At 47.2% G+C, this 12,902-nt stretch overlaps 1 protein-coding gene and 1 long non-coding RNA gene across 2 annotated transcripts; both read left to right on the top strand.

Annotated features, from left to right (window-relative positions):
• The first annotated feature begins 291 nt into the window (after window positions 1-291).
• LOC115257629 (uncharacterized) lies at window positions 292-1,615 on the top strand. The gene is made up of 2 exons (XR_003893244.2): window positions 292-1,020; window positions 1,124-1,615. It is a non-coding gene; the product is annotated as an uncharacterized LOC115257629 (long non-coding RNA).
• A 7,955-nt stretch (window positions 1,616-9,570) lies between these two features.
• Window positions 9,571-12,677, top strand: LOC109400411 (TATA box-binding protein-associated factor RNA polymerase I subunit B). Its single transcript, XM_019672925.3, has 3 exons — window positions 9,571-10,145; window positions 10,214-10,405; window positions 10,461-12,677. Exons 1-3 carry the CDS (start codon window positions 9,751-9,753, stop codon window positions 12,424-12,426), a joined length of 2,553 nt encoding a protein of 850 aa, XP_019528470.3. The 5' UTR covers window positions 9,571-9,750; the 3' UTR covers window positions 12,427-12,677.
• The last annotated feature ends 225 nt before the right edge of the window (window positions 12,678-12,902 follow it).

Genomic DNA, 12,902 nt, shown 5'->3' with positions numbered 1-12,902 from the left:
TATCCGTCAAAATGAAATGTCAAAAGCGATGCGATGTTTTTCGCATGCACTTTTGCTGCAATGCGATGTTTTCCGTATGCACATTGACTGCATTTTGCAGCAACTGATAGTTCTTTGACATCTGTCAGTTGTTGTAGTTATTGAATTTCATTCGGTAAGTGAAACGTAAACATGTTGCACTTATCGAACGTCTACTGTATTGGGCTTTCAATATTGCGGTGATTCCACCCGTTTAGAGCCGATGCACGGGTGTCCTTCGTGGTGTTACAGCTTGAAATCTCCGAAAGCCCTTTCGATGAGTGATACGTCTGTTTGTCTGTGGGCAACGGTTAAATCCCAATCCTTTCTGACTTGCTAGAAGGTGCACAAAACTGTCAAATTACAAAAAAGTACCTACTCATAAATTGGTCAGTGATTCACTCTTCAGAAATTACTCACCCTAAGCTTATGATGCTTCATACTTTATGATATTTTCCAAACATAAATTCAGATTGAAAAAAAAATATTTCGATTTCAAATGTTATAATTAATCGTTATGTTCTTTACGTAATTAACAACAGTTACGGCAAGTATAACAATAGAACAATTCGAATGGTCCCCCATTGTAGATGCACTCGTATGTTTAGGCCGTTCGCAATGCTGTTTTATTTCGTATGGCGAGTTTTAAAATAAAACTGGAACTAAAACAGCACGTCCACAATGCTGAGTTGCAGTTTTATTTTTCGAGCACTTATTTGAAACTCATTTACAACTGCTCGACAGGTTTGTTTTAAATTGTGGTTGATTTAAAACTGGAATTCAACTTTGTTTTATTTTCAAACTTGTCATTCTTGCGTTGTATGTGTGTGCTGTGACGATGTTTTTATTGATTTCAACTGGCAGGCAGCTCCGTCAACAATATGAAAAGTGAAATGCCGAGAATGAATTGCATTATTTCTTTGGCAATTTTGTGCGGGAAGTGATACCCGGTCGTCAGCAGCAGATATCAGAGCACATATTTATCATAGCAGGTGGGTTCAGGTGAGTTCCCTTCCGGGTGAGGTCTTTGGTGGGGTCGCATTTTAGAGGGAGAAATCGCACCCCCTTTGTGGTTGCAACTTTTTAATCTTTAAACGTTCGCTAGATAACGCTGCACTTGGTCCACTCACCATGATCTCTGCGCTTTACCGCTTCCCACGGATGGGTCTGCAGGAGCCGGAGCTTCCCCCGGCAAATGACGATACGGAGGACGACGACCGATCAATCCGGATCGATGCGGGCATATGAATCACCATCACACGCCACCCAGCACACCATCGCCCGGGCTTTCGGTTGGAAAATGGGCCAAAATTGCAGTTGAGCGATTACGGAAATCAGAAAGGGGCGGTTACGGATGCCGCCTACTAGGTCGTTTACATCAGTGTGACGGCAGGAGGAATCGTCGAAAGGAGGAGTGAAATGTACGTTTTTAAACAAATTACGCAAACATTAGAGATTGTGCTTTCTTTACTCCTTGCATGAATTGATCAGGGCTAGTAGGTTCACCATTTTCTCACAAGTTGCAAAGTGACGCATTAGATAGATAAATGAGACACCTTTCCATATTCTTTTAAATACAAACGTTATTCATTATGCATTCCTTCGGCAGTTTCATTCGTTATAAAATAATTGTTTTGAGATTTCCTTCGGTAACCCCTCCAGGAGTTCCTCATAAAGTTCTGCAGGAGGTCTTCAAAAATTTCTCAAAGAGTTCTCTAGGACTCGCTCTAGGATTTCCTGCAGAAGTTCCCGCAATTTTCAGCAAGTTTCATAAACAGATCCTTCTGGAGTTCTCCAGAAGCACCTCAAGGATTCTTCTAGGATCCTCCGTGATATCCTGCGAGTTCGTTGGTAATTCCACCAGGTGTTTCTCGGGAATTCTTTCAGGAGTTCCTCAGGAATTTCTCTAGAAATTCCTCTGAAATTCCTGCGAGGAGTTCCTCCAGAAGTTCCTCGGGAATTTCTCCAGGAGTTCCTCGGGACTTCCTTCAGGAGTTCCTCGGGCATTCCTCCAGGAGCTCCTCGGGAATTCCTCCAGGAGTTCCTCGGGAATTCCTCCAGGAGTTCCTTAGGAATTCCTTAGGGAGTTCCTCGGGAATTCCTAAAGGATTCCCTCGGGAATTCCTTAGGAAGTTCCTCCAGGAGTTCTTCGGGAACTCCTACAGAAGTTCCTCAGGAATTCCTCAAGGTGTTCTTCGCGAATTCTTCCAGGAGTTCGTCGGAAATTCCTCCAGGAGTTCCTCGGGAAATCCTCCAGGATTTCCTCAGAAATTCCTTAGGGAGTTTCTTGGGAATTCCTAGGTATTTCCTCGGGAATTTCTTTGGGAGTTTCTCGGGAATTCCTCCAGGAGTTCTACAGCAATTCCTCAGTGAGCTCCTCGGGAGTTCCTAAGGAAGTTCATTGGGAATTCCTTCAAGAGTTCCTCCAGGAGTTCCTCGGCAATTCCTCCAGGGGTTCCTCAGAAATTCCTTCAGGAATTCCTCGGGAATTCCTCCAGGAGTTTCTCGTGAATTCCTCCAGGAGTTCCTCGGGAATTCCTCCAGGAGTTCCTCGGGAATTCCTCCAGGAGTTCCTCGGGCATTCCTCCAGGAGTTCCTCGGCAATTCCTCCAAGAGTTCCTCGGGAATTCCTCCAGGAGTTCTTCGGGAATTCCTCCAGGAGTTCCTTAGGAATTCCTTAGGGAGTTCCTCGGGAATTCCTAAAGGATTCCCTCGGGAATTCCTTAGGAAGTTCCTCCAGGAGTTCTTCGAGAACTCCTACAGAAGTTCCTCAGGAATTCCTCAAGGTGTTCTTCGCGAATTCTTCCAGGAGTTCGTCGGAAATTCCTCCAGCAGTTCCTCGGGAAATCCTCCAGGATTTCCTCAGAAATTTCTTAGGGAGTTTCTTGGGAATTCCTAGGTATTTCCTCGGGAATTTCTTTGGGAGTTTCTCGCAAATTCCTCCAGGAATTCTACAGCAATTCCTCAGTGAGCTCCTCGGGAGTTCCTAAGGAAGTTCATTAGGAATTCCTTCAAGAGTTCCTCCAGGAGTTCCTCGGCAATTCCTCCAGGGGTTCCTCAGAAATTCCTTCAGGAATTCCTCGGGAATTCCTCCAGGAGTTCCTCGTGAATTCCTCCAGGAGTTCCTCGGGAATTCCTCAAGGAGTTCCTCGGGAATTCCTCCAGGAGTTCCTCGGGCATTCCTCCAGGAGTTCCTCGGGAATTCCTCCAGGAGTTCCTCGGGAATTCCTCCAGGAGTTCCTCGGGAATTACTCCAGGAGTTTCTCGGAAATTGCTTAGGTAGTTCCTCGGGAATTCCTAAGGGACTTCCTCGGGAATACCTTAGGAAGTTCCTCGGGAATTTCTTAGGGAGTTCCTCGGGAATTCCTCCAGAAGTTCTTCGGGAACTCTACCAGGAGTTCCTCAAGGAGTTCCTCGCGAATTCTTCCAGGAGTTCCTGGGGAATTCCTCCAGGAGTTTCTCGGGTATTCTTCCAGGAGTTCCTCGGGAATTGCTCCAGAAGTTCCTCGGGAATTCCTCCAGGAGTTCCTCGGGAATTCCTTAGGAAGTTCCTCGGGAATTTCTCCAGGAGTTCTTCGGGAACTCCTCCAGGAGTTCCTCAGGAATTCCTCAAGGAGTTCCTCGGGAATTCCTTAGGAAGTTCCTCGGAAATTTCTCCAGGAGTTCTTCGAGATCTACTCCAGGAGTTCCTCGGGAATTCCTCCAGGAGTTTCTCAGGAATTCCTCCAGGAGTTCCTCGGGAATTCCTTAGGGAGTTCCCCGGGAATTCCTAAGGGAGTTCGTCGGAAATTCCTTAGGAAGTTCCTCGGGAATTTCTCCAGGAGTTCTTCGGAAACTCCTATAGGAGTTCCTCGGGAATTCCTCAAGTAGTTCCTCGCGAATTCTTCCAGGAGTTCCTCGCGAATTCCTTCAGGAGTTCTTCGAGAATTCCTCCAGGAGTTTCTCGGGTATTCCTCCAGGAGTTCCTCGGGAATCCCTTGGGGAGTTCCTCGGGAATCCCTTGGGGAGTTCCTCGGGAATTCCTAAGGTGGTTCCTCGGGATTTCCTTAGGAAGTTCCTCGGGAATTCCTCCAGGAGTTCCTCGGGAATTCCTCCAGGAGTTCTTCGGAAACTCCTCGAGATGTTCTTCAGGAATTCCTCAAGGAGTTCCTCGCGAATTCTTCCAGGAGTTCCTCGTGAATTCCTTCAGGAGTTCCTCGGGAATTCTTCCAGAAGTTCCTCGGGAATTCTTCCAGGAGTTTCTCGGGAATCCCTTGGGGAGTTCCTCGGGAATTCCTAAGTGGTTTCCTCGGGATTTCCTTAGGAAGTTCCTCGGGAATTCCTCCAGGAGTTCCTCGGGAATTCCTCCAGGAATTCCACCAAGAATTCCTCCGGGAATCCTCCAGAATTTCCTCAGAATTTCTATCAGGAGATCCTCGGGAATTCCTTAGGAAGTTCCTCTAAAATTTCTCCCACAGTTCCTCGGGAATTCCTCTAGGAGTTCCTAGAGAATTCCTCCAAGTATAACTCCAGGAGTTCCTCCGGAAACCCTCCTGGATTTCCTCAAGAATTCCTCTAGGATTTCCTTGGAAATTCCTCCAGGAGTTCCTCGGGAATTTCTTCAGAAAATCATCGGGGATTTCTCCAGCAGTTCTTCGGGAGTTCCCCGGGTGGTCCTCTAGGAGTTCCCCGGGAGTTCCTCCAGGAGTTCCCCGGGAGTTCCTCTAGGGGTTCGCCCGGAATTTCCTCGGGAATTCCTAAGAGAGTTTCTCCAGGAGTTCCCCGGGAATTCCTTCAGGACTTCCACGGAAATCCCAGCAGGAGTTTCTCTGGAATCCCTCCTGGAGTTCCTCGGGAACTTCTCAGGGAGTTCCTCAGGAATTCCTGAGAGTGTTTGGGAATTCCTCCATGAACTCTTCGGAAAGCCCTCCATGAGTTCCTTGGGAATTCATTGGAGATTTCTCTAGAATTCAGACAAGAAATCATTGAAAACGTATAATTATTTGCCGAGTATCTCCTGAAGGAATTCCCGAAAAACTCATGGAGGAATTCCCAAAAACTCTCTCAGGAATTCTTGAGGAACTTCCTGAGAATTCCCGAGGAACTCGCTGAAGAATTCCAGAGGAGCTCCTGGGGGAATTCCAGAGGAGCTACTGGGGTAATTCCAGAGGAATTCTATTGGAACTCCAGGAGCAATTCACGAGAAATTCCCGGAGATATTCCCGAGGAACTCCTGGAGGAATCCCAGAGGAGTTTCTGGGAAAATATCGCGGTGCCCCTGCTGGAATTTCCGCGGAAGCTTTCTAAGGAATTCCCAAAGAACTTCTGAAGGAATTTCCGAGGAAGTCCTGAAGAAATTCCCGAAGAACTCTTGGAGGGATTCCAGAGGAACTCCTGCTGGGATTTCCGCGAAAGTCCTGCAGGAATTCCCGGGGAACTCCTGGAGGAGCTCTATTAGGAATTCCCGAGGAAATTCCGGGGGAACCCCTAGAGGAACTCCCGGGAAACTCCTGGAGGAACTCCAGGGGAACTCCTGGAGGAACTCCCGGGGAACTCCTGGAGGAACTCCCGGGGAACTCCTGGATGAACTCCTGGAGAAGCTCCCGAGGAACTCCCTGGGGAATTCTAGAGGAACCTCCGGGGAACTCCTGGAGGAACTCCCGGAGAACTTCTGGAAGAACTCCCGGGGAACTCCTGGAGAAACTCCCGGGGGACTTCTAGAGGAACCTCCGGGGAACTCCCGGGGAGCTCGTGAAGGAACTTCCGGGGAGCTCGTGAAGGAACTTCCGGGGAACTCCTGGAGGAATTCACGAGGAATTTCTGAAGGAATTTCCGAGGAACCCCTGGAGGAATTGCCGAGGAACTCCTGGAGGAACTATTGAAGGAATTCCTAAGGAACTCCCTTAGGAACTCTCGAGAAGCTCACCGAGGAATTCCCGAAGAACTCCCTAAGAAATTCCCGAGGAACTCCCTAAGAAATTCCCGAGGAAGTACCTAGGCATTCCCAAGAAACTCCCTACGGAATTTCTGAGGAATTCCTGGAGGATTTCCCGAGGAACTCCCTAAGGGATTCCCGAAGATCTCCTGGAGGAATTCCTGAGGAAATCCTGGAGGGTATCCAGAGGAACTCCTGGAGGAATTCCCGAGAAACTGCTAGTGGAATTCCCGAGGAACTCCTGGAGGGTTTCACGAGGAACTCTTGGAGGAATTCCCGAGAAACTCCTGGAGGAATTCCCGAAGGAGCTGCAGGAGGAATTTGCGGGGAACTCCTGGAGAAATTTCCGAGGAGCTCCTGGAGGAATTCACGAGGATCTTCTGAAGGATTTACCGAGGAACTCCTGGAGGAATTCCTGAGGAACTCCTGGAGGGATTCCAGAGGAACTCCTGCTGGGATTTCCGTGGAAGTCCTGAAGGAATTCCCGGGGAACTCCTGGAGAAACTCTCTTAGGAATTCCCGAGGAAATTCCGGGCGAACCGCTAGAGGAACTCCCGGGGAACTCCTGGAGGAACTCCCGGGGAACTCCTAGAGGACCACCCGGGGAACTCCGAAAGAACTGCTGGAGAAATCCCCTAAATAACTCCCGAGGAACTCTCTAAGGAATTCCCTATGAACTCCCTAAGGAATTCCAGAGGAGTCAGGGTGTGAATTCCCGAGGAACTCCCTAAGTAATTCCCAAAGAACTCTTTAAGGAATTCCCGATGATTTCTCTAAGGAATTCCAGAGCAACTCCCTAAGGAATTCCCGAGGAACTCCTGGAGGAACTCCCTATGCATTCCCGAGGAACTCGCTAACGAATTCCTGAGGAAATCCTGGAGAAATTCTAGAGGAACTTCTGGAGGAATTCCCGAGGAACTCCCTAAGGAATTCTCGAGAAACTCCCTAAGGAATTTCTGAGGAGGTTCCTAAGGAATTCCTGGAGGATTTTCCGAGGAACTTCCTGGAGGAATTCCCGAGGAACTCCCTAATGAATTCTCGAGGAACTCCCTAAGAAAATCCCGATTAACTCCTGGAGGAATTCCCGAGACAATCCTGGAGGGTTTCACGAGGAACTCTTGGAGGAATTCCCGAGGAACTCCTGGAGGAATTACCGAGGAGCTCATGGTGGAATTACTTAGGAATACTTGGGGAAGTTTTAGAGGAACTCCATAAAGAATTCTCAAACAACTCCTGGGCGAATTCCCAAGGGACCTCTGTACGAATTCTCGAGGGACTCCCTAGGGAATTTACGGGGAACTCATGCAGGATTTTCTGAGACAATCTTGGAGGAACTCTTAGAGAAATTCCCGAAAAACTTCCGGAAGAATTCCTGAGTATCTCCTGATGGAATTTCTGAGGGATTCCTGGAGGAATTATTGTAGAACTTCTAAAGGAACTTCCGACATACTCCTGTAGAATTTGTCGAGGGACTCCAGGAGAAGTTTTAAAGAAACTTCTGGAGGAATTCCCGAAGATATCTTCGATTTCCTTGAGAATTTTTCGGAGAACTTTTTGAAGAAAACTCATGGGAAACTCTCGGAGGAATTTCTGAGGGGCTCTTGAATGAATTAACGGGGAACTCTTGCAGGAGTTTACGGAGAAATCATGTAGGAATTTCTGAGGAAATCGAGGAGAAATTCTGGAAAAAAACTCCTGGAGGCATTCATTAGAAACTGCTGGTGGAGTTCTCTTGGATATCTTGAAGAAATTCTTAAGAAAGTCCTGAAGAAATTTTCGAGGAACTCTTGTAGCAATTCCCGGGGAACTCCTTGAGGAATTTCCGGATAACTCCTGAAGATGCTCCAGAAGAAATTCCCGGAGAACTTCTAGAGATATTTTCAATGAGCTCCTGAGGAAACTTCCTAAATACATACTCCCGGAGGAATTCTCGAGGAACTCCTAATGAAATTTCCGAGAAATCATTGCAGCAATTCTTGGAGAACTTCTGGAGGAATTCCCAAGGATATCTTGGAGAAATTTTTGAGGAAGTTGTGAAGAAATTATTGAGATACTTCTGCATTAATTCCCGGGGAATCCATGGAGGAATTTCAAGGGAACTCTTGGAGAAATTCCCGAGGTACTCCTGGAGAAATTTTCGGAGAATTTCTGGAGGGATTCCTGATTTCTGATAATTGCCGAGGATTTTCTGGAGGAATTGCCGAGGAACTCCTGGAGGAATTCTCGATGAATTACTGAAGAAATTTCCGAGAAACTCCTGCAGAGTCCGGGAAGCTTCTGAAGGAATTTTCAAGAAATTACTAAAGGAATTCCCGAAGAACTCCATGGTAAATTCTTGAGGAACTGGTGGGGGAATTACCGAAAAACTACTCAATTCCCGGAGAACTCCTGGAGGAAGTCACGAGGAACTTCTGGTGATGTTGCTTGTGAAATCTTCATCAGAAACCCCAGGAAAACTTTTGGAAGAATGCGTATTCAAGTCCATGAAAAACTAGCGCTTCTTTTGATACATTTTGTTCGCTTCAGTTATCCAAGCTTTGCATGATTCGTCAAAGAATCTGAATTAAACCACAGATCTGTGATTATATGTTCAAATTATTGTTATCAACACTTTGATTCATCGATCAACAAGCATTTCCACCAGGTTGTTTCAAAACTGCCAAAACAAGCTTTTCACAAATACATACATATCATTTTCTGCAATTAAAACATAATTTGAAACAGCATTGTCGGTAACGAGTTTCAGTTTTATTTTTGACAGTTTTAAATTTTAAAACATCGAGCAGTTTAAAACAATTTTTAAAACATAGCATTGGGAACGGCCTAACATAACGATTGATTATGGCATTGAAAATCGAAATATGTATGCGTTTTATTGGCGATAGTTTCGATACACCTACGCCAAAAATAAGTCATTTAAAGTCATTTATAAATTAGCGTCATAATTTATAAATATTCCCAATAAGTAATAAATATATTCCAAATACATTAATTTCGGGGGTTTGAAAAATTCTACCCGCCATATAAAACACTTTTACAAAGAATCTTGCAACAAGTCTTGCAATCACTTGCAATTGAGACGGAGGAATCATTTACGAGAAATGCTTCTGTTTACCGCAACCACAAAAGCTGATTTGTATAAAAAATAACGGTCGAATTGAATTTCAGCCAGATCGAATGTCGAACACTGTTGAAAGCTTTGAATGGTCGACAAAAAAGCTCCACTCATATATAGAGTCCCTATAATTAGAGTCTGGCGGACTGTCACTTTCGACCGGAGCCAATCGAGCATGACGTCATAGTGTCCTCACCGATAAATGCTACACCGTGACGTCATGCTCGATTGGCTCCGATAGAAAGTGACAGTCCGCCAGACTCTAACTAGACTGACTCTACTCATATATATGTGTCATTCGTATGTCGATCCCGCCGGCATGCACAGGCTAATAGGCCTTTTCATGTGACAGTTCCGTGCATGCATTTGTTTACAAAGCTTAAACAACAGATGCTAACAAGAAAGTGTCACCTTCATAGAAGAACTGTCAAACGCCCGAAAAATCAGCTGATTTAAGACGTCAAATGAAAAGGCCTATAGCATATAAGCTGCTGCCATCCCCCGGTCTCTGTCAGCAACAGCCAGGACCAACAGAACCAAGAAGAAGAAGAAGAAAAGAGAATGGTTGAAAATAGTAAACAAAAATCAGCTGTGTTTTAATATTCAAAAACCAAAACAAATTGGCACCCGTTCGTTTCACGTGCAGCATAGTTTAGTTTTTTCTTAAATTTTACCGGTAATATTCAACAAAAACCGGCTGCAAATGGATACCTGCGAGGTGTGCGGCCAGCACGAGTTCACGGTGGACGAAGGATTCCACTACTGCGTCGAGTGCGGCACCAAATCGCAACAGCATGGCATCGAAATGGTGGCGGAATTCGACGAACACCTTCCGATGGGCGGAGCGAACGCTGTGGGGGGTGGGACCATCCGGATCAAACCGACCAAGAAGAAGAAGGGCAAACTGCTCACCAGCTGGGAGGTGGTCAACTTCATTCTGCTCGGTTACACCGACCGGCTGGTGTCGATCGGAGCCGGGGAAAACTTCAAGCTGACGGTGCTGCAACTGTGGACGGCTTACCTGCGCCGGTCGGAGGTGGCTTTCTTCGACAAGACGAAACCGGAACGTCCCCGGTTGGATGTGTTCCACCGGAAAACGTAAAGAACCGTATTATGTGGGTTTACGGAAACGGGGGTATCTCATAGATGTGTTCTACACTTTCTAGGGACGCAAATATTATCTACAATCGTAAACTTAAGAAGAAGCGCGAACGGAGGAAAAGTACCGCTTCGAGCGTACAGCCAAGCTCGGCGCCGACTTCCGGTGTGGCGTTGACTAAGAAGGTTCGCTCGGAACAGAGGAGTTTACTTAACGTGGAGTACGATACGTTCAGGGCCTCCCAGTCGGATATTAACAGGTATGTTGTCGCTAGAATATATGCTGTAAGCTTATTCTTAATCACCTTTCACCAGGTCACTGCACGAGCTTTCGGTTCGATCGCTGAACGCAAGTTTGTCCGGAACGGAAAGTGAAACCAGCTCGAAAAGCGGAGGCCAGAAGATAAAGTACTCCCGGCTGGCGAGGATCAAGATGAAGCGAAGACTTAAGATGTCCACGAAGCATATCGATAAGCACGAGAGCGACGTGGAGGATGTGATGAAATGCCACGCGTCTCTGGAACCGAACAAGAGGTTGAATTCGACGCGCCGGTCGGATCCGGAATGTCTGTACCGGAAGGCGATAGCATCGATTCTGGCCCTGGCGTTGAATGTGAGCCGAAGTCCGGTGCAGTTTGCCGATTTGTTGCGCTTCTACCGAGAGGAGCACATTTCATGCACGAACCTTATGCAGTACATACCGGAGGAAGTGGATACCAGCAGCTGTGTGGAGACGCTGTGCGGACTTCAGCGGGGGAGATCTCTGGCCCATACCGACCTGCTCATGGGGGTGCGGCAGATGATGAAGTTTCTAAACGTGAAACCGGTTGTTCCGGATTTCAGCAAGCTTTGTAAGCGGTATTTGGAGGAACTGTGCCTGCCGGATGATCTTATGGTGCTTTTGGATCGATTGTTGGCGGTCTTTCCGCCGAAAATGGAGCACGTTGAGGGTAGGACCCTCCCGAACTACGAAGCCCGGGCAATGGCCTTCATTATGTTCATGTTGAAGCTCATGTTCGGTTGTAATGATTCTACGGAGATGAAACTGTCCAAATCTGCAACGAAATTCAATACTATGCATAAAAACCTGGGACCGTCCTATCGGCAGTTGTTTGTCTTTCTGGAGTGGCTGCGTTACCTGGAAATGAGGAAAGTTATCCTGGCTCAGGTTCACTATCCGACGAATCGAATGGTTGCCAAGGAAGAAGGAAGCGAACAAAATCCGGACTTATTCATTGATTACAATCTACGTAAAAAGCAAGGCGGAGACTTGTTTGGAGTATCAAGCAAGCCAGTTAATCGTAATTGGATGTCCAAATTGAAGGATTTTTCCACAAACGTGGTGGATACTCTTCACCGCCTTAATCCGACCACGAAATCGCCCCAAAGTATCGAATTCGAACCCAGCCTCACTCCGAACCGGTCCTACCTGGAAACTTTCCTTCTAGCGTACAACCGAGACGAAAAGATCCACGTACCGAAGTTCATGCACGAGAACCACGGAGAACGCTCGGTTGTTCCTCTGGTCAGCCCATCGGATCTCAAACAACTCCTCCAAACCAATCATCGAATCACGCTCAAAACGAAGAAAGTGCCAACGGCCATATCCCAGCTGGAATTCATCGATTCAACCGTTGTCAACAACACTCTCTGGCGGGTGATGCAAAACGAATCTCCCTACCTGCTCATCGACGAGTGCGACGAATCCGACTGGACACCCCCGCCCAAGCGCACCTCCATAACCCACTCCCACGAGCATATCCTTTCTCGTATTCTGATTCGCAACGAGGAACAAAGCCAGGAAACCCAGCTGGATCACACACTCCCACTAGATGAAACCGATCAAACTGCCACCGAGTCAATTCTAACATCCTCATCGAACCATGATTTCTTCGGTTCGCCCCAACCATCCTCCTCGCAGGAATCCCTCATCCCCCCGTACCAGAACACAACCCACTCGCTGCTGACCCCCAACTACGACTACTGGGTCCGGTTCTATCCCGTCAGAACGCTCGCCTCGCGGGAGCAATTCGACGAGGAGGTAGCCGTCACCCTGCCGGACAACTTCCGCCTGGTGCTGGAGGAATGCGCCCGAATCGTCGAGACGCACCCGATGGTGCTGTACCAGGAACTGATGACCGTGGAGGCGTATCTGTTCTATGCGGTGCAGCCCGTGGAGCGATTCTTCGATGGCACCGCAGGATGCCCGGTGCAGTTTGCCAGACTCACAGATAGTCATCACATAAATAGTCTGGTCAGCGAGGCCAAAAGGAAATATTGATGCCAAGGGTTTAGATTCGAGTATAGATTTTAGTTTAGGTTATCCAGGGGAACGATAAGTCAGCAGATAATTGTGCTATCTGTTTCTTAGATGACCTGCATGTGTCAACTGACTTTTTTCGGGGTTTTATACGCCAATTTTATGCTGTGTATTTATCAGTAATATATTACATTTCACGCGTTTTAGCAGTTAAGATTTTAGCCGACAATTCTTTACCTGCATGTTAGAAATACATTTTTGTTCAACCTAAACCTAGCTCTTCTTGACTTCATCAGCAGATGACACGCAATCACCAGATAAAGTTGTTTGCTTAGGTGGTACCAAGCTGGTACCCTTACCGATCAGGCTAAGGCCGGGGTGGCCTCCCAGCAGGTACGCAGATCGCGACGATCAAGCTTCCAGTCGGGGAAGCGAAGAAAGCGACTGCTAAGGGCATGGTTGAAGTCGGATGGTCGGAGTGCCCGCTTAGTGTATGT

This window comes from Aedes albopictus, chromosome 1, assembly GCF_035046485.1.
Source record: "Aedes albopictus strain Foshan chromosome 1, AalbF5, whole genome shotgun sequence".
Taxonomy (NCBI): domain Eukaryota; kingdom Metazoa; phylum Arthropoda; class Insecta; order Diptera; family Culicidae; genus Aedes; species Aedes albopictus.
This window is presented reverse-complemented; position numbering and strand designations above follow the sequence as displayed.

What these genes read in the sequence shown, in the direction of transcription:
- LOC109400411 (XM_019672925.3), top strand. Translation starts at nt 9,751, where the DNA reads ATGGATACCTGCGAGGTGTGCGGCCAGCACGAGTTCACGGTGGACGAA. An exon ending in GATGTGTTCCACCGGAAAAC is followed by an intron (nt 10,146 to 10,213) that starts GTAAAGAACCGT and finishes TACACTTTCTAG; the next exon opens with GGACGCAAATATTATCTACA. An exon ending in TCCCAGTCGGATATTAACAG is followed by an intron (nt 10,406 to 10,460) that starts GTATGTTGTCGC and finishes ACCTTTCACCAG; the next exon opens with GTCACTGCACGAGCTTTCGG.